We start from the raw sequence: 27,820 nt of genomic DNA on the forward strand, positions 1-27,820 counted from the left end.
ATGACTCATTCATTCAATAAATATTTCCTTTCCTTTTATTAAGTTGAAATTTATGATTGGCATCTATTAGGCACATTACACACAACCTGATATAGTAGTAACTGTAGTTTCAGTAATAATCACAATGACAATAATAACAACAAGAAAAAGAAGCAATTGCAGCATACATTTTCGTCTCTGAGTGGCATTTTTCTGGACATGACACCAGGTTATTTACTGACCGGCTTTATTTAGTCTTAATAACTCACTCAGTTATTGGTATTATGATTCCATTCTACAAATGGGAAACAAAGGTTAAAGACAGTGAGGCCAAATTGCTAGTAATGGTGGAAAGGTGTTGACATCAGTATCCAACCCCATAATAGATTTTGAGAAATTTTAGAACATCCTGTATCTTATCTCATTATCTTACAATTACAGATGGAAACATAATTTATGGATTTTTTCCCAAATTATATTTTATGTTATGAATATATGCAATCAGATCTGACTACTGGGAGCACTCAGCCAAGGCAATTGGAGTGTTACCTGATAGTCTAAGTCATCTATCATAGAAAAATAATTTTTAATATCACTTTATTAAATATCCAAAGTTTAGAGTTAGTCATACTGCTTGTGAACCTTTTCATATGCAGTATCTTATTGAAATTCACAATTAAACAATATCAACCCAGTACTGTCATTGTCATTCCTAATGTACAAAACCAAGAAGGCGCTTCAGGATAGATATGATAAAGAGACCAAACCAGTTCTGCGTAATAGACATGTAATGCAAACCAGAAATGCATGCTACATGTGTAACTTTAAATTTTCTATCAATCACATAAAAAAAAGTTCAGAGAAGCAGAAGTCATTTATTTTAATACATATTTTTCTTACATTTTTAAAATTAGGCAGTATTAAGGTTTGAACTCAGGTTCTCATGCTTGCTAGGCAGGTGTTCTACCACTTGAGCCATGCAACCTGTCCTGTTTGCTTTAGTTTTCAGATAGGGTCTCCAGCTTCTTTGATTTTTATTGTTGTTGTTGTTTCGGTTTGTTTTTTTTTGTCTTGGCCAGCCAGGACTGCAATTCTTCTACTTAAGCTTCTCATGTAGCCTGGATGACAAGCGGGCATCATCATATCCAGCTTTTTCCTTAAGATTGGGTCTCACTAACTTTTTTGTGTGGGATGGCCTCAACCATGATCCTCCCCATCTTTGCCTCCCAAGTATCTGGGATTATAGGCATGAGCCACTGTACCCAGCCTAATTACGTATTTTACTTTACAACCAATATTTTTCCTAAACATAAGTCATCAATATAAAATTTACTCAGATATTTACATTTATTTTTCTTATAAATGATATGTCAAGTATGCTCCCCTGATGTAGAATCTCATTCATATTAACTGTATTTACAGACCACAGCCATAGGTTGGTTAGTGGTTTACCTGGTGGCTTTCATAGAGAATAGCTCAGGAGCAGACCCTGTAGTAACTGGCATGAGTCTGTGATGTCATCCACTGAGTAGTTTTTGCTGTGTGGCCAGTTAAACTGACTTCTGTAATTGTCATTGTCAGCAGTAACATTGGGAGCTAGTGTGCACTCCATAGAGTGATGTAAAGCTAAATAATTTAATGTCTCTGATCACTGACGCAGTGGCTGGCCCTTGGTATTGTATTCAATAGAGCTGACTCATGCAGGTGCTGCTCTATTCTTATTATTACCATTAAATTTTACAAAAGTAGTGTCAGAACTTAAATTTTCATTCAAATTGATCCAAATTCAGTATTTTCTGATATGCAGAGCAGAAATCTTTGTCATTTCGAGGAGATAGAGACAAGTGTAAACCCAGAGGGTCTAGGTCCTTTAATTTTTTCTATGTATTTGTAACTGTGGTCCTCAGGGATAATTTTGGCTACGATGTGTCATTTGCCATTGTCTTCAGATGTTGTTGTGTTAACTAGTAGTATCCTTGGCCTCTAGTGAATGGGATCTGTGGATGCCACAGAGCATAGAACTGCCTGGACGAGTATATCAGTATTGTCTGGGTTGGAAAATTTAGATATGTTATAAGAACAGGTAAAGTAAAACCATAATTTAGGTAAAAATTTCTGAGTATGATAATTTTAAAACCTGATACTGAATAAAATTGGACAGTTAACTTCTCTGGACCTCAACCCCTACATATACACTACTAATTTATTTTAAGAAATAAGGTCACAAAAATAAAATGTCTTCAGTGTTCCATGTAACATATAACAGGTTCTTAACACATCAGGATTTCCTCCCTTCCCCTCTTCATTCTGAAGGATTAGGTTTCATATTTCTAATTTTAGTGCTGTGCTTGCTCTGGTGCCAAGCTGCCATTCACTTTCTATTTCAAAGATGAAATAGAAACACATCTAACCTGGAAAGATCTTTAACTATGAGGACCACAATAAAATTAGTGCATTTGCCTCATATGTACCAACTAATACTACCATTCATAAGGACTTCAACTAAACATTTGCAGTTTCATTGAATCAATGTCACAAAAATGTTATACATCACAACTTAAATCTGTCCACTTGGCATGGCCACTTGAATATTTTAGGCCTGTCCACCTTATTTCCTTCTTCTTTCCTAAAATCATTTCTTTTTAAAAGGCTTCAGGAAAAGGTCTACAAAACAATTAAATTACTGGAAGCTGATCATTGTGGGGGCTGGAAAAACTAACTCTAATAAAAATATTTGTTTCCAAATGGCCTTTTAAATAATACATTCCTTGTATGTTAACCATATTGATTTTCATATAGTCCAGAGTCAGTAAGTAAGGGATGTCCAGCCTACAGAGGTCAAATTTGTCCAAGGAGAGAATGGCTGTATGAAAATGCCCTCTAATCCACTTAAGGGAGGTCAAGGCAGCATCAGAAAGTTCCAGAGAAAAAGAGTTTGCTTACACATTTAAGGAGGTGGACAGGTTCCCATCCAACTAATTAGTGTCTAGGATTTGACTACAGTTTTCAAAGGAAAAACTGATAACACTACTATTCAAGAAGAAAGGACGAAAACCTAGCAACTGAGAATGAGAGAAAAAATGGACACACATAGTTCAAAAAGACCACAGCTTTCTATTTCTGTATCACAGAGACAAAGACCAAAAGAGTAGTTTACTTTGACATTCTACTTAACAATGGTTACAGGATGCTAGGAAACCAAGCCCTCATAAACCATACTCCCTTGTTTACTTAGACTTGAACCACAGACATTTTCTTACACAACTTAGGTTGAAATGTCAGGGATCAGTAACGTGTAAATTCATGTTATTGTCAGCTCAGCTGAGATTTTATGAAAGAGGAAAACCCTGGAGACTGCAAACAAAGGATCACTTACTGTGTGATTAAGAGACTCTCATTTGTTTGTTGGATATCATGTGTATAGCTAATCAATACCAAATTAATGAGAATTTAATGTATTTATTTTATGACCACCCAGATCTATGTCAGATGCACTCAAAACAGTGAACTTACTGTTTATTACTACATTTTTCCATTAAATTACTGAGAATACTAACAGAAATCAGTGTTTGCCATTTGGTTAATGTTAATTGTGAAAATTAATGCAGAATGTCTCACTTATAGGGAAGTTTTTATTTCGATAAGCTATAGATAATAGATCTGTGGGAGTGCAACTTAACAAGGCTCATTTTTCCTGAGTACCGTCAGTATCATCACTTTATTTTTCACTTCAAACTATCTCTAAAGATTTATACACAATAATTCCCAACTCAAAGTGATGGGAAACAATTCCAGAGTCACTCAGAGCTTAAGTGTGATTTCATTCCCATGTATGCTCGTTCATTCCTTTTATTTGAATGTTCTTGACTGCCTACTGACTGTAGGCCATTAATTTATATACATGTGGATTGTATGTTTTGTTCAAAATAAAATTGAGCAGCAGCATAAAAATAATAGACATTATTGTGGCATGGACTAAAAATACAAAATATAAACCCATTTAATCTTTGTAACATTTTCATAGGGTGGATATTATAATTATCCCCCTTTTATAAATTAAAAAAACTGATATTTGTAAACTCATATCTCTTGTTCATAATTCTTAACTGGGAAATAAGAGGCAGTTTGGCTCTGGCTTCCATGCCTCTTGCCACAACACCAGGAGAGAAATCAGAACATCAAAAGTTCTCTTTTTCTTGGCACCTCTTGCCTTTAGTTAATTCTGTGATTCACTATTTAAATATGGATTATAGGGCCAATTCAGGTAGGGCACAGTGAATTTTTTAAATTTCTATGCATTTTGACACAAAAACAGAAAATCTTACCTCTATGGGTTGGTGATTTTGTGGTGTTTGAGGACCATACATAACTGTCCCCTTTTCTGGAATCCTTATGCCTCTTCAGAGACAAATAAACAAGTTTTCAGTAGATGAGGTCTTTCATGGCAATTATATATATTGTCATAGGGATTTAAGGCACATACGTTCAGTAAGTGACTTGTGAGACTACCATAATCTCTGCCTGGCACAAGAGAGATTTCAGTTAATAAGTTCTGATTTTCACTTTGTAAATAGAGCCAGCCTCTCCTTGCTGGAGATCCCAGGGGATTGTAGGTCCCAGGCTGATGTGCATATTTTAAGTTATCAAACCCCTTTCAACTAGAGCAACTGTCAGCTGTGTCCCAAAGAAGATGCTTCAGCTTGCAAAAGATGGAAATGAAATGTAAAATGTCTCCTTTTCCCTTTTTATCTTCTAGAAAAATGAGTATAATACTTGTATTTAAAAGCAGTGTTCCATACCCAGTATTGGTTAGATACAGAGTGGTTTTTACCATCATGGCCAAAATGCTTTCAAAGATTTGCAAGATTTTTTTCCTCATGGTCCCAATGACTACGGCTCATAAGAATTACAAACAAAAATAATGCTACTAAAGCATTTGGTTTTATTAAATATTGATTAAGGTCGTGCTATGTGCCAAGATCTATGCTAAAAAATAATAAATTGTAATAATCTTCAATTAAGAAATAAGATATAGGGCACACCAACAAATAATTTACATTTTGAAGAGAAACACACAGTTTCTCTCTCTCTGCATCTCTGTCATACAGGCACACATATACACAAACACGGGTTTACTTTCCTTTTTTTATTTTGTGGTTTCTTATATTGTCTCACTATATTTCTTGCTACTTTTGTTTGCACACATGTTGTGTATATATGTATTATTATAAGCATATTTACCCATATGTACACATGTATGCAAAGACATATACAAACATATAAAGTAGAGATTAATTCAATAAAATTAGTTCTATAATTGTCAAGTGATAAAAACTCTCTCAGATGTATGGGAATCAGAAAGAGAAAATTATTGAAAACTCCTCCTATAATAAACCAAAATTTTCCAGACAGAAATACCAGGGCACTGAGGGGAAGAGTATGTTTGTTAAAGACAACAGAATGAATTATGGAGATAGTCAGGGAACAGTATGCAGTCTGTCATGGCCAGACCCCATGTTCAAAGCAGGGATCATAAAAGATGAGACTGATAATTTAGACAGTGTTAGCATCATGTAGAGGGTGGAATGAAAAAAAAATGCTGTAAATATTATCTACTGGTTTTTTTTTTTTTAAGATATCAGTCATCGTTCTTCATTTTCATGAATTGTTCTGGTAGCCTTGAAGCACACTGCTTGGACAGGAAGGACAAAAGTTGATGAGAGTCTGAACTAATGCTGAGGGGAGGGATTTGAGATTATCGTATGTTTAAGAGGGTAATCCACAGGATTTTAGTAACCAGGTCAACAGAAGATTTAAGGGATCAAAGACAAAAGTACCAATAAAAAGACAAGCTTTCTAGAAGAGTTTGTATAAAGAGAGAAACCAGAGACTTCAGCTTGAACATTTTGAAATGGAAAAGTAGTGGAAAGTAGTGGGTTGTGAATATCTGGTACCTGGTGACATACGTCAATCTGAGGTGCATAACTAACATTTAGTTGAACAAAGGCATATAAGATTTTGTTATCAGTTTTTGTCCCCAAACTCTGTCTTATTTCCCCTCTCAGAATTGTGGAACCTGTTGACAAGACCCAACACCAATTGAGCAGTGAAGGGTACTTTTATTGTTGACTGAGAATAGGTAAAATGACCAAAAAGAAGAGACAGTGAGAAATCAACTTCTATATGCTTGGAGATTGGCCATTATAAAGTAAAGATATGAGCAAGGGGAGCAGTCTATCTTTTCTGGGAGTGGGTGGAGATTTAATGGGACTTCCAGTGCTGCCTCTTTTCCCTCATTTATTGTTCTTTCCAGTAGTTGTTACCAGAAAAATACCTCAGTTCTTGCATCCAGCAAGAGACGAATTCAAGCAATACTAAAAAATATAGTAAAAGTACTAGTAAAGTTTATTAGAAAAGGAATACACTTTCAACAGACTGAAAGTGGATTGTCTTTAGAGTGAGGGCACTCAGGTTTTAAAGTTGGAATATTCATTGAGGAATCCTAAGCCTCAGATCCAACTGGCCTCTGGGATGAGTTTCTGGGCTTGAATCTTTGGTGAAAATAGAGAGATTACCTGTTTAAACTACAGGTTCCTTCTCTAAATGGTAGAGAATTCTTGTGTGAAATTGCTAGTTTTGCTCTCTCAGAAGTCAGGGTACAACTCTTAGATCTGGGTTTTTGTCTTGTTGAAGAGATATTTGTACAAACTCCCAGTGCTGGGCCTAGCTGATGTTTAAGGTGCAGATTACTCTTGAATAAAAGGATTAAGCTTTAGGTAAGTGGCTGACTTTAAAGCATCCTGTGCTATCCCTTGGTCTAACTAGTAGAGCTGGGAAATTTAATTACAATGATTTTTTTTCCTCTTGAGGCCACGGATATGTCTAACTGTTTCCTGTCAGTTTCCATGTATCATTTCTCATACATGGATTATAATGAAGTCAGAGGCTATCTGGTAGTCACTTTGGCAGCCACCTTAGATCCACCCAGGTTTGTGTATCCCACCTCAAAAGTAACTTCTTGTCTCCAGACATCCTGTGCCCAAAGATAAACAAGATTGGGGCTGGACAGAAATTTAGCTAGGTTGCTTCAGCAGTACTCACAGGATCAAACACAGCTAAATGTTTAGGGTGATAGAACCTGGTAAAACACACCATTTTCCACACGCAAGGGAATAATACAATTTTTCCAATACAATTTTTCATATATAGGAAAATTACACAAAAACCTACTTGAAATCCTCCAGTTATTCCAGTGGAAACTAGCCTTAAGACTAAACTAATGGGATTCAAATCCCTCTGTGTTATGTTATCTTCCAGAGTAAACTTGGATGGTTCCCATGGGTAGGTAGAGATATAGAAATATAAATGAATACTGGCTATGCAACTATGTTTAGAATCAGGCTCTAGTTAGAGTTTTTAGTAGACTAAAATTTTCAGGTGAGACACATTTTAAAGAGACTTCATAGTAGTACAATGTGATATGTTTATAAAGGACTAATTTAAAATTTATCTTAACCTCCTGTAATCTTATATAACTTTTTATGTTTTTGCACATTGCAATTCTGTGTATCTACTGTGCCAATTTACTTGGAAATAATTTCAAAGAAATGCTATCAAGACAGATAGCATAGACTCTGGGGATCAATGATGGCTTATCTAAAAGCTTTGTCCTGTTGCCTCCTGAATGGCATAAACAGGAAACTAAGATATGCAGCAGCATCTCTGTTTGTTCTAATTTAACTGAAATGCACAAAACTAAGTTAGTGATCATGTCTCCAATGCCCACAAATTTAGGTTTCTGTCTTTCCTCTGGTGAACGAATTCAATTCCAAACGCTTAGTACTTTGTCAGTCTCTTGTGTGACTTTCAACTCTCCTCTGCTTTTTCCTAAACACCCATTTAGCATTGCGTAATTTCCTTAACTATTCTGCTGTTGCCTCCTTTGTGCATTATCTTGTTTTTAATTTCTTCCTGTTAAGCTCATTAAAAAACATCTTTTAAGCATTATACAATAGAATGGTTTATAAACATGCACAATTGTGCCATTTTTCTTAAAGCAAGTATTGTTTGAGATTATTATGCAGCACAGAGATGTTACAATAAGATTATACACAAAGTAAATAAAAAAAATAAAATAATTTTAAATTATTTGTTGATTCATATATGTAGAGCATTTTAATCTCAACTGTGGAAAAGTAGGGAGCTCTTATGCAAATGTGAATAGCAACAAGGGCAGGGAACAAAGGATAAGGAAAAATCATCTCTTGGAACCTCATTGTTTTTTTATCAACAGAACAACACAGCAGCTATTTGTTTTTCAGCTCAAAACCTGGAGAAATGCAGTTTGCCCTTGTTCTCCTTCCAGTTGATTTTTGGCATCTTTTTGTCTTAAGAAGTAACCCTGATACATCTCCTACTTTGCTTAACTTATTTATTTCCTCAATATTTCTTATATTGAGCTGTCAGTTATTTCAAATTATAGAACTCAAATCTGCAGTGTTTTTAATATTCTAATGCAAAGGTCCTATTGATCAAATGCACGGGGAAACAATCAACCCAGAGTAACAGTCCCAAATACTAAAAACCTAGACACACATCAAAGTTATTTCTAGTTATTAATAATAACAACTCAGGTGTTGTGTGACGTTGTCAAAACCATTTGGAAATGAACTAATTCAAGTAGTCCATATTTGTTGCTCAGTTCTTAGTAGGCCTTCTTTGTGATGTTAGTTTCCAGAGTCCTTATTTGCTCAGTACAGTTTTGTGTATGTGATACTGAAACTGCGTAACCTGTCTCAGCACGTTATGTTCAGGTGCTTAAGTGGATAACCAAAGGAAGAGCATGTGCACGAGGGAGAAATATTTATCTGCCCTAAACATTAAAAAGAAGCAGATGATTCAATCTGACACCTGGGAATGAATCTAAAACAACCATAAATTGGAATTGATAGGAAAGCCTACCACATAATTAAAGCTCCATCAGCTACAAAATAAAAAATAAGGAGCATGTAAATAGATGTCTTTAAGGAGAGATGAAACCTGAGATGGGTGACAGACATTCCTTTGCCTGTCTTGGTGTATGCATAAAAACCTCTCCCTCCTTCACGGTTCTTCTCTGTTGCCTGCTGGACATGGTAAGTGTCACTGGAGGAAGAACAGGCTGGCTCTCATGTAAAGCAATTTCCATTTCTCTAACAAACTGGGATACTTGTAGTCAACATACAAGACCAAGAAATAAATTGCAAAGTATGAATGAATCACTCTTCCATAGATTTAAAATACAGAAATGCACTTTTTAATTTTGAAATAGACCCAGTAAACTTTATCCTAAAAATGGTTTTTGAGTACAAATGTAATTCCAAAGAAAGGTTTATCAAATATTTATATAGTACACTGAATAAAAATGTTTTGAATGGTATTGCTGAATTGTATGTTAAGCCTGTTTTTAGTTTCTTAAAAAACCTCTACTGTGGTTGCACTAATTAACATTCCCAACACCAGTGGATAAGGGTTCCATTTTCTCCACATCCTCAGCAGCATTTGCTGTTGTTTGTGTTATTGACGATGGCCATTCTGACTGGAATGAAGTGAAATCTCAAAGTCGTTTGAGTTTGCATTTCCTTCACAGCAGAGAGCATTGAACACTTCTTCTTGTATTTATGGGCTATTTGTACCTCTTATGAGAATTGTCTGTTCAGTTCATTTGCTCACTTATTCAATGGGTTGTTGATTTTTCGTGGGGTTAGTGTTAAGAGCTCCCTTTATATTCTGGTTATTTATACCTTGTCAGATGTATAGCTGGCAAAACTTTTCTTTCATCTCATGGACTGTCTCTTCAGTCTCTTCAGACTGTTTCCTTTGCTGTGGAGAAGCTTTTAGTTTGTTGCTGTCCCATTTTTCAATTCTTCCTCTTAACTGCTGAGCCATCAGGTTTTTATTCAGGAAGGCTTAACCTATGCTTATATGTTGGGCATATACCTGAAGGAATGCAAGCCAGAATATGATAGACCACTTCCACACCCATGTTAATTGCAGCACTCTTCATAATAGCCAACTTTCGGAAATAATCCAGATACCCTACAACTGATGCCATAAAGAAGAAAGAAATTATGTTGTTCACAGGTAAATGGATAGAACTTGAGATCCTCATGGTACGTGAAGTAAGCCAAGCTCAGGAGAACAAAGGCCACATGTTTACCCTCATATGTGGAAGCTAGACATAAATGATAAATGTATACAAAAATGCATATATGATCTTACATGTATATATACATACACACAGACATATATGAGAGAGAGAAAATTGATTGTTATGGTGGGTCTGTCCAAGAGGACTATGGGGAGGCAGGAGAGGAAAAAAGACAGAGAGTAAATACTATTGAAATTCATCGAATCTGTGTGTGATGGCAGAATGAAATGCATTGTCAGCTGTTGAATATTAAGGGTGCAGGGTGATAGAGTAAGATTAAGTAACAGAGGACATTGACTTGATTAAAATATGATATATACACGTGAAAACTACCATGGCACAACCCCATTTATCAATTAACGTTCGTATAAAAATGAAGGACAGGAAGATAAAACAGGTCCTTTCTGGGGGTGGAAGGATCGAGGGTAAATGGAGAGAGTAAAGTAGGGTAAGTGTGGTTGAAGTACCTGTCATTTGTGTATGAAATTGGGCAATGAAATCTGCTGAAATTGTTCTAAGACCAGGGGAGTTATGGGAGAATGATGAAAGGGGTTAATCTAATTAATATGTATTGTAAGCACATATGTAACAATCAGTGTTTCCCCCTCTACAACTAATATGTGCTAATAAAAATGTTTTGAATTAACAACAAAAGTCATGTCGTGAAAACAGTTGCATGTGTATGTGTGTACAACAGATTTACTTTTTATGAATCTATTTGGATTATTTGATGGATGAACTGAATCTGTACTACTTTGATGATATCAGTCTTCATCATGGCTTTCACAAAAATATAGAACACCTTGAAAACACAGTTAATAAATATTTAGGGGAAAAGCAGTATATGTATTTGCATACATGCACACATATATGTATACATATATATGTATATCTTTTAAAAAGTTACTAGGGAAAAGAATTGATAGATCTTCAATACAATTGTATAAAAAAGTTATAAAATTTAATTATAACATATCAATAGGCATGATCACTTTCTTTTTAAGCCTCAGAGTCTACTAAAATTAACATGAATAACAAACTCTATTTGAAATGAAATACATTTTGTAATGGGTAAAGTGTCTCTACTAATCAAGAAAATAAATGAAATGATAAATAATTACTAATACTTAGCTAGAGCTACAATGACAAATTAAAAGAAATCATACTTTCAGAATCTGAGCATATGCCTAAGAATACAAATCCATCTCAGAGAAATCTGAGCTAAAAATAAAAAGGAGAAGAACAAATTCCCAGCGATAATATTCATAGTCTCATAATGGAATCCATGTGACAGTAAAATTAATAGGACACAGAAATATTTTTTGTTTTCTCTCTCTCTCTTTAAAAATTTCATAACATGGTATTTTTAAGTACAACCTAGTAATTTCTAGTATCATGAGATAAAAATTTTGCACTATAAAGTAATATATATACACAATGTACTTTGATCAAATTCATCCACTCTATATAACTCTTCCTTTATTTTCCTCTGTCCCCTTTTTAATAGTTTTTAGTGAGTTTGATTATGCTATTTTCAATATATATATATATGTACATATATCATTATTATTATTATTATTATTATTATTTTAGGTCTAGATTCTTCATATGAGAGAAAATATGGTTTTTGTCTTTCTGAGCTTCGCTTATCTTGCTCAACATGATAATCTCTGGTTCCACCAAATTTAATATTTGAAAATATTTTCACTAAAGCAGTAAGTAAACATATGTAGCTCATATGCCACCCTTTCTATTCTTCCTCCCTCATAGTTCAAATTCTCAGGGAAAATAGCTTTAAACTGTTGTGCTAAAGTTCATCGAGGGTTAAGCTGCAATTCTCTGAAAAAACATGCTGCTTTTATTTGTTGAGATATTTTAATATGTTATGTGTTCAGCTGCTCAAAATTTACTAGTGAGCATTCCTGTGTCCTTTTGATCCTGCTTGGCAGGCCCAAAATTATAGTTCTACAGCCTTGGTATTACTATTCCAAAATAGGCGGGCTACTTTCTATAGTCAGGAAAACCTGCCATTGCAGGCATTTTTATTTTTTAATTTTGTACAATATCCTTGGCTTTTGTACGTAGTATTATTGTGGTCTCATATATCTGTATCTCTTGATTCAGTTCTTTATTTTCAAAGAATATATTCTTCACTATGTTCCTTTAAAAAGGACCAATCTAAAACTACTCATGTTAGGAATCAAGTGTGATTAATAAGATAGCTAGAGTGAGCATACAAAGGTCAAAATAATTTTAGCATCAAATGTCCATGACATTGCTCGATAACTTTCTAGATTTCGTTTGAAAGGACCCTGACATCCGAATCCATGTTTTTTTATTTTTTTTTGAACACTGAAAATTATCTATTAGTTTTACATATGTGTACTTCTTTTTTTTTCTCTTACCGATTCTCTTGTTAGCTGATGTTAATCTTCTACTTACATCTTCCATTACTTTTTTTACTTCAGTGATTTTACTTTTAATGTTGTTATTGTATGAGGCCCTATATCAAATATGTAAGATTTTTATGACATTTTTACTCCATAAACACATACACACACATATATATGTCTAATGTTTGTTGAAAGTAATCAGATGCAATGTCCATATACGGTATGTATATATCTCTGAAAAATACTGTTGAGTTTCTCTTGTTTAAAGTTTATAAGATAATATGTGAATAATATATATTATACACTGTATATTTTATGATCTTTTTGAAATGTATCTTTTTCATCTCATCTTATATACCTAAGTTCACAGTTTAGTAAGCCTGGCAAAAAGTAAGTGAGACCCCCATCTCAAGCAATAAGCCAGGTGTAGTGGGACATGCTACCAGACAGTCTGAAGCTAGCCACAGGCAAAAATGTGTGACCCTACCTAAAGCAAAAAAAGGCTGGGAATGTTACTCAAATAGTAGCAAACATGGGGCTTGAGTTCAAATCCCAGAATACCAAAAAATTACATAAATAAATGAGTAATAATTATGTTCCCAAGATTCCACTATATTTTTGCACGCAACTGTAGCTCACAACTTCCACTTCTGTATTATGTTAGAATGAGTGTTTTTAAGTTGATATATTTGTTTGCTCACATGGTTTTGGTATTTGCATTCACACTTTTATTTCCTTTTACAAACAACAATTCTTTATGGTGTTTCTGCAATTGCATTCTTCACACATTGAAGTTTACCAGGTATGGTAATATTTAACTTCACAGTATAAAACCTCATGTAATTTCCCTTTATAGGTTGAATTGTATCCCTTACACATATATATAAGCCAAATGTCTATATATAATATATTGTAATATATATGTATCATGCATATGTATGTAAATATGTAAAGTGCATTGTTGCACATGCAAATAAATAGAGTGACTGTCCTTGAGTTAAACTGACAGTAATGTGTAATGTGACCTTTATTATAAACCTGTGTGGAGTTGTGACACTGATTGCCGTCCCTTCCTGGAACTCAGCCTTGCCAGGCTGTGGGAATAATGGTTCCTGAACCAACCTTGGCTCACCCATTTTCTCTCCCAGCAGTAGAGCTTCCCAGTGTTAACAGTCTGACTCCATGCAGCTTGTATCAAGGAATACTTAGTGACTCACTTAGCTATTTCATACTTTGTATAGGGAAATGAAACCTTCATGACTAAAGTTTTCTTAAGAACTAAAGTTGATTATATAACTAATAGGTCCCGGTTTATTTTATTTTGTACCGATGATAGTAGTTTGCATAAAGGATATGTAACACTAGTGCAAAGCAGCAATAACACAAGATAGGCTATGTTGGCTTACCATATTTCTATAGATTCACATGCTAAGGATAGAATTATATTTTCAGTTAATACTTACTCAGCGTAGAACTAATCAAAATGTTTTTATAGTTTCCTACTTACATTGACCACAGGGTTTCAATTCCCCAGCTCTCTAGAAAGGCCAAGATAAGGGTAAGGTTAAAAAAAAGGCACTTAGAACACAAAATTTATAAGGAGGCACTCACTCTAAGAATCATGCAAGGAGCTCAGAATATGTGTCTCCTTAAATTTTGTACCATAGGCACCTCATTCAAATTCTGGCCCTGGCCCTAACCCCAGAGGACAGCAATGAAGTGAATGGCTAGATGACAGGCAACAAGAGAGGTGTGCTGCTCTGTCAGGGAGAAGCCAATTCCACAGGACATCCAAGTCATTTTATATTCTGCAGATGGAACCCATGGGAGAAAATGTGAAGTGTAAAGTCCCAAGTTTCTCTGATGCCAGGGAAGCAAAGGAGAAATAGCTATGTGAAGTTCCTTATAACACTGGCTACCTTGCCATGTCGTTGGAGGCTCACATTTCCACCAAGACTTGGGTATTATTGTAGTCTTGCTAACAGTGCCAATGTGGATACAGCCAAAGTCTCCAGGATACTAGGGTGATGCTGTTCCTCTAAACTACTATTACAAAACAGGATTAGAGTCATATAAACCTGTTTATAATAAACAATAGAACAAAATAGATATGGAGTAAGGGACAGCTTTTCCTTACAGAAGAATTCCACCTGGAATGTTTTTTTTTTTTTGATAGTACTGCAATTTGAGCCCTCAGAATTCCAAATAATAGATGTACAGCTTAGTATAAAAAACAGAAAATCCCTGTTTTTAATAAAGGTATGAATTATTGCAGGCAAGATCATTGATTGATGCTAAAATTGGTATGCAGACTCTTGAGGAGAAACAAGATCTTTGTATGTACTTACAGTGGTTCCCATGAGCTCAAAATATTCTCCCCAAAATAGGTCTCAATTATAGGTAAAAACGTGTGGAGAGAACACTTTTTTTTTTTTTTTGGTGGTACTGAGAATTAAACCCAGGACCTCAGGTATGCTAGGCAAGGATGCTACCACGTAAGCCATGCCCCATCCCTTTTGCTCATATCTTGTTTGTGAGATAGGGACTTCCCACTAACTTTGCCAGGCCTAGCCTTGTACTCTAAATCCTCCAGTCTCTGCATCCTCTGTAGCTAGGAGTCCAAGTATGCACCACCATGCGTGGTAGAGCGTACCACTGTTAAATCCTTCCCAAAGATTCATTACCTTAATCTGATGATGAAAAAGTGTTGGGTATGTCCAACTGAGAGTGCTTCTAAAAGTAACTTGAGTAGATACTCTACTTTGAAAGTATCTAGGTTGTGGAAGAAAAAAAGACACTGAAGAATACTTTTGGAATTTTTGAGATTAGAAGAAAATAATGAAACATGACAAGAAAATGCTTTCTGGAAAAGAAGTATAACTTTAGTGGAAGAGTTGGAGAAATTTAAGGATAAAATTAGCTAACACTAAACCAACTAGAAAAATGTCTGTTATGAACTAAACTGTATATGTGATTATGGACTACAAGTGAAAAATGAACTTACTAAATGGTATAATTTCACACATGGACAAACTGAAATTTTTACCCTAACTAAGCAACCATAAACAATTCTTGTTTAGTTCTCTTATCAGGGTTACACTGATCTTGTGTTAGGAAGCAGTCCTCACTTCTGTTCTCCAGAGGACTTTGGAAAACACTAGAATTTTCTGTTCCATGAATGATCCTTGAAAAAATTTTAAGCTACTAGTATTTGGGAACACAGATCATTTCAAATCATGTTTTAGTTCCTCACTCATACAACTTGTTTTATTTTTAATTAATTTGAAGTCCTTTGAAATATTGGATTTCATTGACGTATAAATGTTCATTACATTCTGTAACTTTCACAATGTTGATTATATCTCCTATTGTGTTCCTGCCTTATTAAATTTTTCAGTAATACTTCTTGCTTTTTCATCTCTTTCCACAGCAGTTTTTGTTATATTTTGATATATATATATATATATATATAAAATACACATAGCCATGTGTATATACAGATATATGTATATATTCATTTGTGACCTCTTAAAAATGGCACTTTTTATTCTCTTTCCCATATATATATTTCAGCTTCATTTAATTTCTGTTTTAATCTTTACTATTTTAATATTGTGCTTTTGGATTATTACATCAATTTACTGTGGTTAATACTTAACTCACTAATTTCAGCTTGTATTTCTTCGTATATAAGTACATAAAGTTATAAATTATCTTTTCTTCATTTAATAAATTCTCTATATTTTGACAATAGATAGTGATACTGGAGATTTTAGCAGAAACTATATTTTTAAGACTTTACAAACCAATTAAAATTAAACACTTATCACTAACAATAAGGTGTTTCAGTAGTGTAGTGATATAATTTTTGTATTTGGAAAGGTGACACTTGACATAGTGTAATCAATTTATTGTGGTAGTGATTCTATGAGATTTAATTTTTTAAGTGCTTAAAGCAAGCAGATTAGAGTTGATGTTCAATAGCAGAAGAATGACAATATAGCTATATACCAAAAAGAAGAGTAAGTGGTGGCCAGGCAAAGTTAGGTCAGAAATCTTTCATCATAAGGAGGGAAAATGTATTAAATTAATAATAAAAATATGTTTGAAAAACCTAAAAGAGAAAAATGTTACTGCAAAATATTAATGGAGAGAAGCCTATTGATGTTTTATTTTACCTTAAGTGAAATGGGAGTAGTAAGTAATTACTGGTAGAATTAATGCTTTCAGATGAGGTAATATGTACTGCAATGTGGACTGAACCTAAGAATTGTTTGGATTTGGCAAAGGAGTTGATAAACTATTTAGCAAGTCTCCATTCAATATCCAAATAATTTATCCATTGGACAAATAATTATATAGTTGTTTGCAATACCTAGTGGAACTCAATGGGAAAATAATGTTGAAAAAAGCCCATAAAAATCTTATTGGCTACATTCTCACGGTGCACACAAATGAATAATAGATAATAAGTAAAATACCTACTGTGGTAAGTAATAGGGAAAGTGACTGGGAGTGCTGTTTTTGATCAAGTTATTTTCATTTAGTTCCTGGAGAGAATTTCCAAAATATTGTAGTGGATCAAGTACCTGAATGAAAGAGCAAGTGAGTCATGGGTACACCCAGGCCAGAGGAGCTTCCAGGAGAAAAGAAAGCAAAGGCAGAGTGAATCAGTAAGACAGGAACCAGAGCACGAGTTGAGAGCTGCTTTCAACTCTGGAGAACCAGAGATGGATAGTGAAAAATGTAGAAAAACTCAGGTTCGTACCCCGTGGAGTGTGATGGAAACTGAGGTTTAAAGCTGTCTCATACGAAATGACTTCTAAAACTGAGCTAATGTGTGTACCTGTATTAGTTTGCAGAGCTCCCACAAGAGTCTCATAGACAGGTTAGCTTAAACAACAAAAATGCATTGCTTCACAGTTACCGAAGCTGTTGGTTTCTTCTTAGACCTCTCTTGGCCCTAGCGCAGCCCGTGAAATGCTTAGCTTATAGCAATGTCATTTTCTCAAATTGGTGAACTGTATTTTAATTAAATGAAGATAATGAGGAAAGAACTTTATGCGAGGGAAATAGCATAAGAAAACTACATAGAGTGATGTAGGAAAATCTTAGGATATAAAACTTTGAAAGGTCCAGATTGATGTAACTCAAGGGTATATATTTTTAAAAAGAAATACATAGGCAATATCATGACCAGATAAAGGACTTTTATGTATGTTAGTGCTTAAGGTTTATGATCAAAAAGGTGCTATAATCACAAGTGTGCTTTAGTAGATTAATCCATCAGAAATTTAGAGTTTATGACTGGTGCTAAAACATAAATCTCGTTAGCAGTAGAGACTCTTCTTGCTGGAAGTGCATCCAGGTACACCAAGGCCTTAGATAAATTCTTATTTTGCTCTGGAATGAAGGAGAGTTTATCAAAACTTGGTTCTCACTCTGACACTGTAAGGGGCATCTTTATATTTCTCTCACAGACTATCCTTTGTTTTGTTGTAACAAATAGAAATAGAATTCCTATACATTATGGCTGATTTCATTGAATTTTGTTATGTTCTGTTTTTAAGCCAAAATAAGTAAGAGAAGCAAATAACTAAATATAACATAATAAAAACATTAAATAGAAATATCCACAGCATATCCTGTGGTTTGTTGAAATTGTATAAACACAGAGAAACATATCCCCATGCAAAGCAGATCTACACAAATAAAATAAAGAAGTGCTCATTTTAAGAACAGAATTACTGATACTCTTAGAGGCTGGTACTATTCATACTGATATGTACAGAACAGAGCCTTCAAAGTTCCACTATTTTTTTCTCTTTGCCTTTGTTATTATTCATATTAGATATCAATATATTTAATTAATCAGCATGTAAAATTTAAGATTACAATATTTGACACATTGTACTTTTGGATATTCTGTTGAGAAATCTCTTTATATGTATCCATTCTTTTCTTTATTCTTTACAGATACAATCCATCTTCGGGTTCTTGAATCCTCCCCAATTGGCACAGCTGTTGGAAGTGTAAAAGCAACAGATGCTGACACTGGAAAAAATGCTGAAGTAGAATACCGAATTATTGATGGAGATGGGACTGATATGTTTGACATTATGACTGAGAAGGACACACAGGAAGGCATCATAACTGTGAAAAAGGTGCTTAGTTTCAGCATAAATAAGCATCTCTGTGTTAGAGAGTAGAGATTTCACTATGTAGTATTCACCCATGTATTATCTATGAAAAGAAATACTACTATCATGTTCAAATGTAACTTATATTATACATAAATAAGAAGATGAAACCAAGGAACTCCTTAGACATTTGACTGAGTTTCTGTTGATTGAAACAGGAAACCTGAGATTTTTAAATAATTAAGAGGCAAGTTAATGTATGTTTAATTATATTTCTGAGACCTGTTAATAAAAACCCACCATAATAACATTGTTTTCTTTTAAAAATTGTGATAGCTAATAATGGCAATATATAATCACAGTTGGAGGTGTAAGAAGTAGCATGCCATCCAGATGTATGAAGCAATAATTAGAGTTGCTAATAATAAGAGACAGAATGTGTTGGAACATAATTTAATTGTTCACATTTTCCCTTCTGCTATGTAAATTAAACTTTTCTACTAACATATGTTCAGTGATACAATTTAAAGGTAACCAATTTTATTGTAGAGTCATTATGAGAAAAAGTAAGGCATATTAAAATGCAGGTCATATGAAATGTCATGCATAAAGTATCCTCTGAAGCACTGTTTAATAGTATAGCTATCCTGAGAGCCTCTTGCACCATTCAAGGCACCACCATCATCACTTAGAGAGTGACCAGCAAAGAGGAGAGAGCCATTCTTTTCTCTCATAACCAGGAAGTAGGGGCAATGCAAACAGAATCTTGTGCTTCTGAGAGTGAGCAAGAAGACTGAAGAAATCTGAATCAAGAATGTTAATAAACATAACTTTTACAGTGAATGTGAGGTGAAGGGACTTGGTTTTAACTTGTGACAGTTAAATATTACATCGACATTTAAAGTGTTCTTTTAGTTTTATAATATACCCTAATAACCAAATTGCTGTGAATGTTTTTCTAGTTTTTCATGATTTACATAAGACATTCCTTGTCTTGAATATTTGATATAACTACTAAAAATTTTATATTAGTCTTCAAAACTTCATAAAGTTGATAATAGTTCCATGAGCCCATGATACCAAGTGAAAACATTACAATATAATTTTTAAATCACTGAAATTTTACAGAAATAATTAAATTTTTCTAAAATTTTACCATAGTAAAATACCTTTGCTCACACTAGTACACACACAAATATACAATCCACCAGGCTATTTTTTGTAAGAAGTCTCCATCCTATGAGATACTCTTAAATTTCCATCCAATGTTTTCAAGAATTTAAAAGTTCATTTTCCTATATTTGTAAATATAACATATTACATTTTAAAACTAGAATTCTAAATGATAAGTAAAGATTACTTTTTACTTGTATTATTTGTATTACTTCATATTATTGCAATTAATGAACACCTTAACAGAGCTCAGCTAGTGTTTAAGTCATACTGTAACCTGGAGGGAGCATGTCATCCAGTGTTTCTCACCCTAATTTGATTATTTATGTCTTCATACAGCCACTTGACTACGAAAGTCGCAGACTTTATACTCTGAAGGTTGAAGCAGAAAACACCCATGTGGATCCACGTTTTTATTACCTAGGACCATTTAAAGATACTACAATTGTGAAAATCTCTATAGAAGATGTGGATGAGCCTCCCGTTTTCAGCAGATCGTCCTACCTGTTTGAGGTTCATGAAGATATCGAAGTGGGCACAATCATCGGCACCGTAATGGCGAGGGACCCAGATTCTACTTCCAGCCCCATTAGGTAACTATGAAAAGAAAGGGAATTGAAATGCATATAGAAATCATGAAATTCTGTTTAAGGTAAACGTTCTTTGAATGTTTTGGAGCGGAGAATACCCAAGGTTTATACTGTGTTTGTACTATTGCTCTGACCCCTGGTACAGATCAAGGACACTTTGTCAGGTGTATATTTAAACAGCAATCAAGTCACTATATTTATGTTTCCAAGCTATTATGTAATATGTGAGGTTGAGAGAAATTTAAAAGCATTGAAAATATAATTAAAATCTGGAACAGTTACTTTGTGATTTTAGAAGCTCCATTTACATTCTAGTCATCGAAAAACAGACATTTAATTTCAGTCTTTTTTTTTTCTTTTATTATTCATATGTGCATACAAGGCTTGGGTCATTTCTCCCCCCTGCCCCCACCCCCTCCCTTACCATCCACTCCGCCCCAACCCTCTCCCCCCTACCCCCTCAATACCCAGCAGAAACTATTTCGCCCTTATTTCTAATTTTTTTTTCTCTTTTTTGCCTGTCACATGTAAGTACAGTTTTTTTTTCTTTTATTATTCATATGTGCATACAAGGCTTGGTTCATTTCTCCCCCTTGCCCCCACCCCCTCCCTTACCACCCACTCCGCCCCCTCCCTCAACCCCCCCTCAATACCCAGCAGAAACTATTTTGCCCTTATTTCTAATTTTGTTGTAGAGAGAGTATAAGCAATAATAGGAAGGAACAAGGGTTTTTGCTGGTTGAGATAAGGATAGCTATACAGGGCATTGACTCACATTGATTTCCTGTGCGTGGGTGTTACCTTCTAGGTTAATTCTTCTTGAACTAACCTTTTCTGTAGTACCTGTTCCCCTTTTCCTATTGGCCTCAGTTGCTTTTAAGGTATCTGCTTTAGTTTCTCTGCGTTGAGGGCAACAAATGCTAGCTAATTTTTTAGGTGTCTTACCTATCCTCACCCATCCCTTGTGTGCTCTCGCTTTTATCATGTGCTCAAAGTCCAATCCCATTGTTGTGTTTGCCCTTGATCTAATGTCCACATATGAGGGAGCTCATACAATTTTTTGGTCTTTTGGGCCAGGCTAACCTCACTCAGAATGATGTTCTCCAATTCCATCCATTTACCAGCGAATGATAACATTTCGTTCTCCTTCATGGCTGCATAAAATTCCATTGTGTATAGATACCACATTTTCTTAATCCATTCGTCAGTAGTGGGCCATCTTGGCTGTTTCCATAACTTGGCTATTGTGAATAGTGCCGCAATAAACATGGGTGTGCAGGTGCCTCTGGAGTAACCTGTGTCGCAGTTTTTTGGGTATATCCCCAAGAGTGGTATTGCTGGATCAAATGGTAGATCAATGTCTAGCTTTTTAAGTAGCCTCCAAATTTTTTTCCAGAGTGGTTGTACTAGTTTACATTCCCACCAACAGTGTAAGAGGGTTCCTTTTTCCCCACATCCTCACCAACACCTGTTGTTGGTGGTGTTGCTGATGATGGCTATTCTAACAGGGGTGAGGTGGAATCTTAGTGTGGTTTTAATTTGCATTTCCTTTATTGCTAGAGATGGTGAGCATTTTTTCATGTGTTTTGGCCATTTGAATTTCTTCTTTTGAGAAAGTTTTGTTTAGTTCACTTGCCCATTTCTTAATTTCAGTCTTGACACTCAGTTTTGTGATTGTTGAATTTTTAACAATTTAAAAATATTGGTCATCCAGAAAGATTAGAGTTCTTTCCGCATTTTAAAATTTTCTTTCTTATGGCAACCTAAAACATATGAGACTTCATAGACACATAGAGATGAGAAAGATTCAAATTTTCCTTGACATTTGCACTGATATATTAGAGAAATACAAATGTCTATATTTGATATTCATTATCAAATGATTATTTACGTTAGTCTACTAGTCCATGATATTTGAATTTGTTTACTTGTTCTCAACAGGCTGATTTTGCATCTGTATGAACAATTCAAGTGCGAATCTAAATGTTTGTGTCATTTTGGAGTTAACTCAGGATTTGTGCAGCTGCATAATTTGTAGAACTTTCAATTTCATGTGCTATGTACTCCAGCAAGACTCAAGTCAAAAATTCTATAGTTCTACCAATTTTCAAATGAAGTCACACTATGTAAAGAGTAATATATGTGTATATGTATACTTTTACTCACATAGTTTTCCAAAAAACATATTTTCTTATATTCTTGCACAGCAATACAGGTTATGTATTAGCAGATAAAACCCCTGTGGTAGTCACACAGTGCTCCCTCTGCCACCAGGACTTCACTGTAAATGCCTCCTCTCTAATTCATTTATCTACATCTAATTGCTACATTCCTTGCATTTTTTCCTTTAAAACTTTTAAATAACCTATATACATGCCTATTTTTCCCCATTAAACATTTGCCAAGCTTATCCTTGACAGTGATTCGAACTTATGCAAACTGTGGTCTGGGTTCCTGATTTCAAAACCATCTTTCAAAAATGATATATAATATTTTTTGGTGAGATAAATTTAAATCAAGTCATACTAAGTCACAATACTGAGGTATCTCTCCACAAAATGAAATTGATTCTTCATACTCATATAGACTGATTGTTCTTATATATAAAAAATATATTTTTGGATATTTAAAAATGAAATAAAAGTGTTTTATGAGTATACAGGTCTAAGGATCAGAAAGAGTGCATTTACACAGCCAGGGTGCAATAGAACTTATGGTTTTTTCCTTATAGACAACAGAGCTTATGCCATAAAAACCTCGTAGTATATTTCAACTTTATAGTATCTTGTTATAGAAAATGCAAATGAATATTCTTAAATGTTATTGTTTTGATAGAACATGTAGACATATAATATGTGCATTATATTGCAAAATAGAACTATCACACATGTGTGACTGCATGCACAGTCTGTCCTCTATATTTGTGGGTCCTTCATCTGTCAGTTCAATCAACACACAGCAGTGGAAATTTTTTGAAAAAAAAGTACTGTGTACTGAACAGGTACAGAAAATTTTCATTTTATTTTTCCCTAAACAGTGCAATTTAATAAGTATTTAAATAGCATTTATATTATATTAGGTATTATAAGCAATCTAGAGATGGCTAAAAGTGTGCAGGAGGTTGTACATATAGGTTATATGCAATAGCTATGCCACTTTATATAAAGACTGTGAGGACTTTGGTATTCACAGAGGGCCTGGAAAAAATCCTCAATGGATACCAAAAAATTATTATATATATTCAAAGAAATAAAGTAGCTTTTACTAGTGCAATATATGTATTGGACAAATTGTACTGAATGTACTATAAATTATGTCATTTTGTGAATGTTTATGCAATAATCACATAATTTACTTTAAAGTGTATTTTGAAATTGATTTCAAAAATGAAAATGAAAGCTAGCACACATAATTTGACAATAGAGTATAAGAAAATCATATTTGAAAATGAAGAGCTATGATCTCTCTTTATCTTCAAGATAATGTCACATAACCCTCCAAATTTTGTCATTATTATAGGAAATAATTAAGAACACACATAAAATGGATTTGGCAAAGTTGGTGATGCATGAGAACAGAGACTGTGTATTAATTTACATGTTGCAACTTCATGCTGTATTTCTACAGAAATAAAAGACCTTTCTAGTTGCCAAAATGCCAAATAATTCAGTAAGGTTTTCTTTCATGCATCAATAGTGGTGGATCACTGTATCAGACAGGAATATTTTTCTCAAGAAGTTTTAATTCTGATAGGGAAGAAGTTCCAGAATGAGAATCATTGAGTGCCCACTAGAGTACCGTAGTAAGTAGTGAGCTTGGTATTTCAAGTTTTATTTTCTGTTTTAAATTTGTGATAAAACAAATTTCAAATACGCCATCATAATAGTGAAGAGGAGTGGTACAAGTGTTTTAAGGGACAGTTAACTTCTACTTTATGTAATCATGGACAGCTCTAAGGAGGAGGGAAAATTTATGTTGGCCTTTCAGTAGTAAGTTGTTTCTTAATTTGAAAATTGTTCCAGATACAGAGGGCTACAGTGATTGCTTTATTTGTGAATGGTAAAACATGCAGTTTGATAGAGATAATTTGATTTATCCCAACTACACCATCCATATTGATAAACCTGATATTATACTTCAAAATGATATACAGCACATTGCCAGCAATCAATTATCAGTTTTTTTAAATAAATGGATTGTTGATACAGATGTACAAAAGGTTCTTATCCTGAAGCATATTCTTTTTAAAAGATATCTAGTAAAAGTTGTAGATATTATAATGACATATGTGGTTAGGAAACTGAAGCTGCATGGATATTATACTTGAAACTGCAAAGCCTGGTAAGCTGATGACCTCACTACTTAAAACCAACATTGTCCCCAGTTTTTTCATTAAGAAAAACCCTGAGCTCCTGATTTTGATGTTTTGCAATAGTTACTAGTAGTTCCTCAAAACCCTTAATTGCAAAATAATTTAACTTCATGATATACATACTATTTTGGAACAAAATACATCATAGTTAGCTCACTGCATATAGCAATAGGCAATGATTCAAATAACACAGACATTTGGAAGACTAGCGTTTATTTGCATTCAGAACACAGTGCCTGTTCATACTTTGGAGAGGGTGAGGGTGTTTGTGACAAACCATGAACCATCTACATTCAAGATCAGTATTGTGCTCTTTCTTGTACTTGTTAGTAAAGTGTGTGTCTTTGCCTTTTACTATTTTCTCCTGAAAACCACCATTAATATTGTCATGTATTTTTCTTTGCCTTCTATGTTCAGATTTTCTTTGGATCGCCATACTGACCTTGACAGGATCTTTAACATACATTCTGGAAATGGATCGCTTTATACATCAAAACCACTTGACCGTGAACTATCTCAGTGGCACAATCTTACTGTTATAGCTGCTGAAATCAGTAAGATGAATTATATATATATATATAATATGTACATTTACATGCTTATATTTTATGTATATTTTTGTTTAATGTATTTTAGCAGAGGTGTTATTAAAATAATTCCTATTGCCCATACAAATTATATGCATATTACATGAGATTATTTATGTAATTATATATGCATTTAACTTACAGTTCTAGCTTCCACGTACGAGGGAAAACTTGTGCCCTTTAACTTTTTGAGCTTGGTTTACTTCGCTTAACATAAAGTTCTCCCATTCCATCCACTTCCCTGCAAACAACATAAGTGTATTCTTTAAAGTGGAATAAAACTCCACTGTGCATATATACGACATTTTCTTAATCCATTCGTCAGTCATGGGGCATCTGTATGCTTCCAAAGCTTGGCTATTGTAAGTAGCACTGCAATGAACATGGGTGTGCAGGTGCCTCTATCATATCCTGCAGCACACTCCTCGTAAATACCACTCCTGGAAGTAGCATTGCTGGATCTTACACTAGTTCTACGCTTAGTTTTTTGAGGAACCTCCATATGACTTTCCATAGTGGTTGCATTAATTTATATTCCCACCAACAGTGTTGAAGGGTTCCTTTTTCCCCACATCCTTGTCAGCATTTGTTGTTGTTTGTGTTCTTGATGAGAGCCATTTTGACTGGGATGGAATCTAAGTGTAGTTTCAGTCTTTCACAGGTAGAAATCCAATTTTCCCAGCGCCATTTGTTGAAGAGGCCATATTTTCTCCAACACCTTTCAGGCACCTTTGTTGAAAATCAGATGGCTGTAGTTGCATGGGTTTGTATCTGGGCCTTTTAGTCTGTTCCATTGGTCTTCTTATCTGTTTTTATGCCAGTATCATGCTGTTTTTATTACTATGTCTCTGTATGATAGTTTAAAGTCCAGTATTGTGTTACCTCCAGCATTGTTGTTTTGCCTCAGGATTGCTTTGGATATTTGTGGTCTATTGTGCTTCCATTTGAACTTTAAGATTGAGTTTTCCATTTTGATGAAGAATGTCATTAGAATTTTGGTACAGATTGCATTGAACATATACATTGCTTTCAGTAGAATAGCCATTTTCACAATATTGCACCTACCGATCCACGACCATGGGATGTCCTTCCACCTTCTTTCTTTTTTTCCTTCCACCTCTGATGTCCTCATTGATTTCTTTCTTTAGTTATTTGTAATTTTCATTGCATAGGTTTTTTGAAGCTATTGTGAGTGATATTGTTTTTCTGATTTCTTTCTCCGCCTGTTCATTGTTTGTGAATAGAAATGCTACTGATTTCTGTGTATATATTTTGTATCCTGCTACTTTGCTGAAAGTGTTTATGAGCTCTAACAGTTTAGGGTTGAGGTTTTGGGTCTTTTAATTATAGGATCATATTGTCTGCAAATAGGGACAATTAATTCCTTCCCTATTTGAATCCCTGGTATTTCTTTTTCCTATCTTACTGCTTTCACTAGGAATTCCAACACTTTGTTGAATAAGACTGGAAAGTTGTGGACACCCTTTCCTCATTCCTGATTCTAGAGGAAATGGTTTCTGTTTTTCTCTATTTAGTATGATGTTGGCTATAGGCTTGTCATATGCAGCTTTTATAATGATGAGGAATGTGCCTTTTATTTCGTTTTCCCAAGCTTTGTCAGGAAAGGATATTGAATTTTGTTGAAGGCTTTTTCTGCATGTATTATATGATGATGTAGCTTTTGACCTTGATTCTGTTTATGTGTTGTATTATATTTACTGATTGACCAATATTGTACCATTCTTGCATCCCTAGAATGAAACATACTTGATCATGGTGCATGAGCTTTTTAATATTTTATTGGATGCTGTTAGCAAATATTTTATTATGATTTTCAAATCTATGTTCATCAGGGATATTGACCTAAAACTTTCTTTTTTAGATTTGCCTTTACCTGACTTTGGTATTAGCATAAAACTAGCTTTGTAGAATGTGTTTGGTAGTATTCCTTCCTTTTGTACTTTATAGAGGAATTTGAGAAATAGTAGTGTTAGATATTCTTTAAATGTCTGGTAGATTTCAGCAGTGAATCCATCAGAACCTGGACTTTTTTTTGTTGGGAGGGTCTTTTTAACTGTCTCCATCTCATTGCTTATTATAGATCGGTGTGTTTTTAATGACCACCTTGGTTCAATTTTGGTGAGTAATTTGTGTCAAGAAATTTATGTGTTTCTTTCTCATTTTGTAGTTTGCAGAAGTATAGTTATTTAAAGTATTCCTGTATGATCATTTGAATTTCATTGGTGACTGTTGTAATACTCCTTTCCTCATCTCTGATTTTGTTAGTTTAAACTAACAAAATGTTTCTTCTTTTAGTTAAATTGGCTTGAGGTTTGTTGATTTTATTTATTTTTTTCAAGGAACCAGCTTTTTGTTTCATTGATTCGTTGTAATTTT

At 34.3% G+C, this 27,820-nt stretch overlaps 1 protein-coding gene across 4 annotated transcripts in view; it reads left to right on the forward strand.

Annotated features, from left to right (window-relative positions):
- LOC109680165 (cadherin-10) overlaps positions 1 to 27,820 on the forward strand; it is a 188,840-nt gene that overhangs the window by 133,333 nt on the left and 27,687 nt on the right. For all 4 annotated transcript variants that reach the window (XM_074077691.1, XM_074077690.1, XM_020155112.2 and 1 more), the window contains 3 exons: positions 18,538 to 18,725; positions 20,214 to 20,467; positions 25,254 to 25,390. In XM_074077691.1, coding sequence (XP_073933792.1) covers positions 18,538 to 18,725; positions 20,214 to 20,467; positions 25,254 to 25,390 — 579 coding nt within the window. The remainder of the gene's footprint in view (positions 1 to 18,537; positions 18,726 to 20,213; positions 20,468 to 25,253; positions 25,391 to 27,820) is intronic.

The sequence above is a fragment of the Castor canadensis genome, chromosome 6 (assembly GCF_047511655.1).
Source record: "Castor canadensis chromosome 6, mCasCan1.hap1v2, whole genome shotgun sequence".
Taxonomy (NCBI): Eukaryota; Metazoa; Chordata; class Mammalia; order Rodentia; family Castoridae; genus Castor; species Castor canadensis.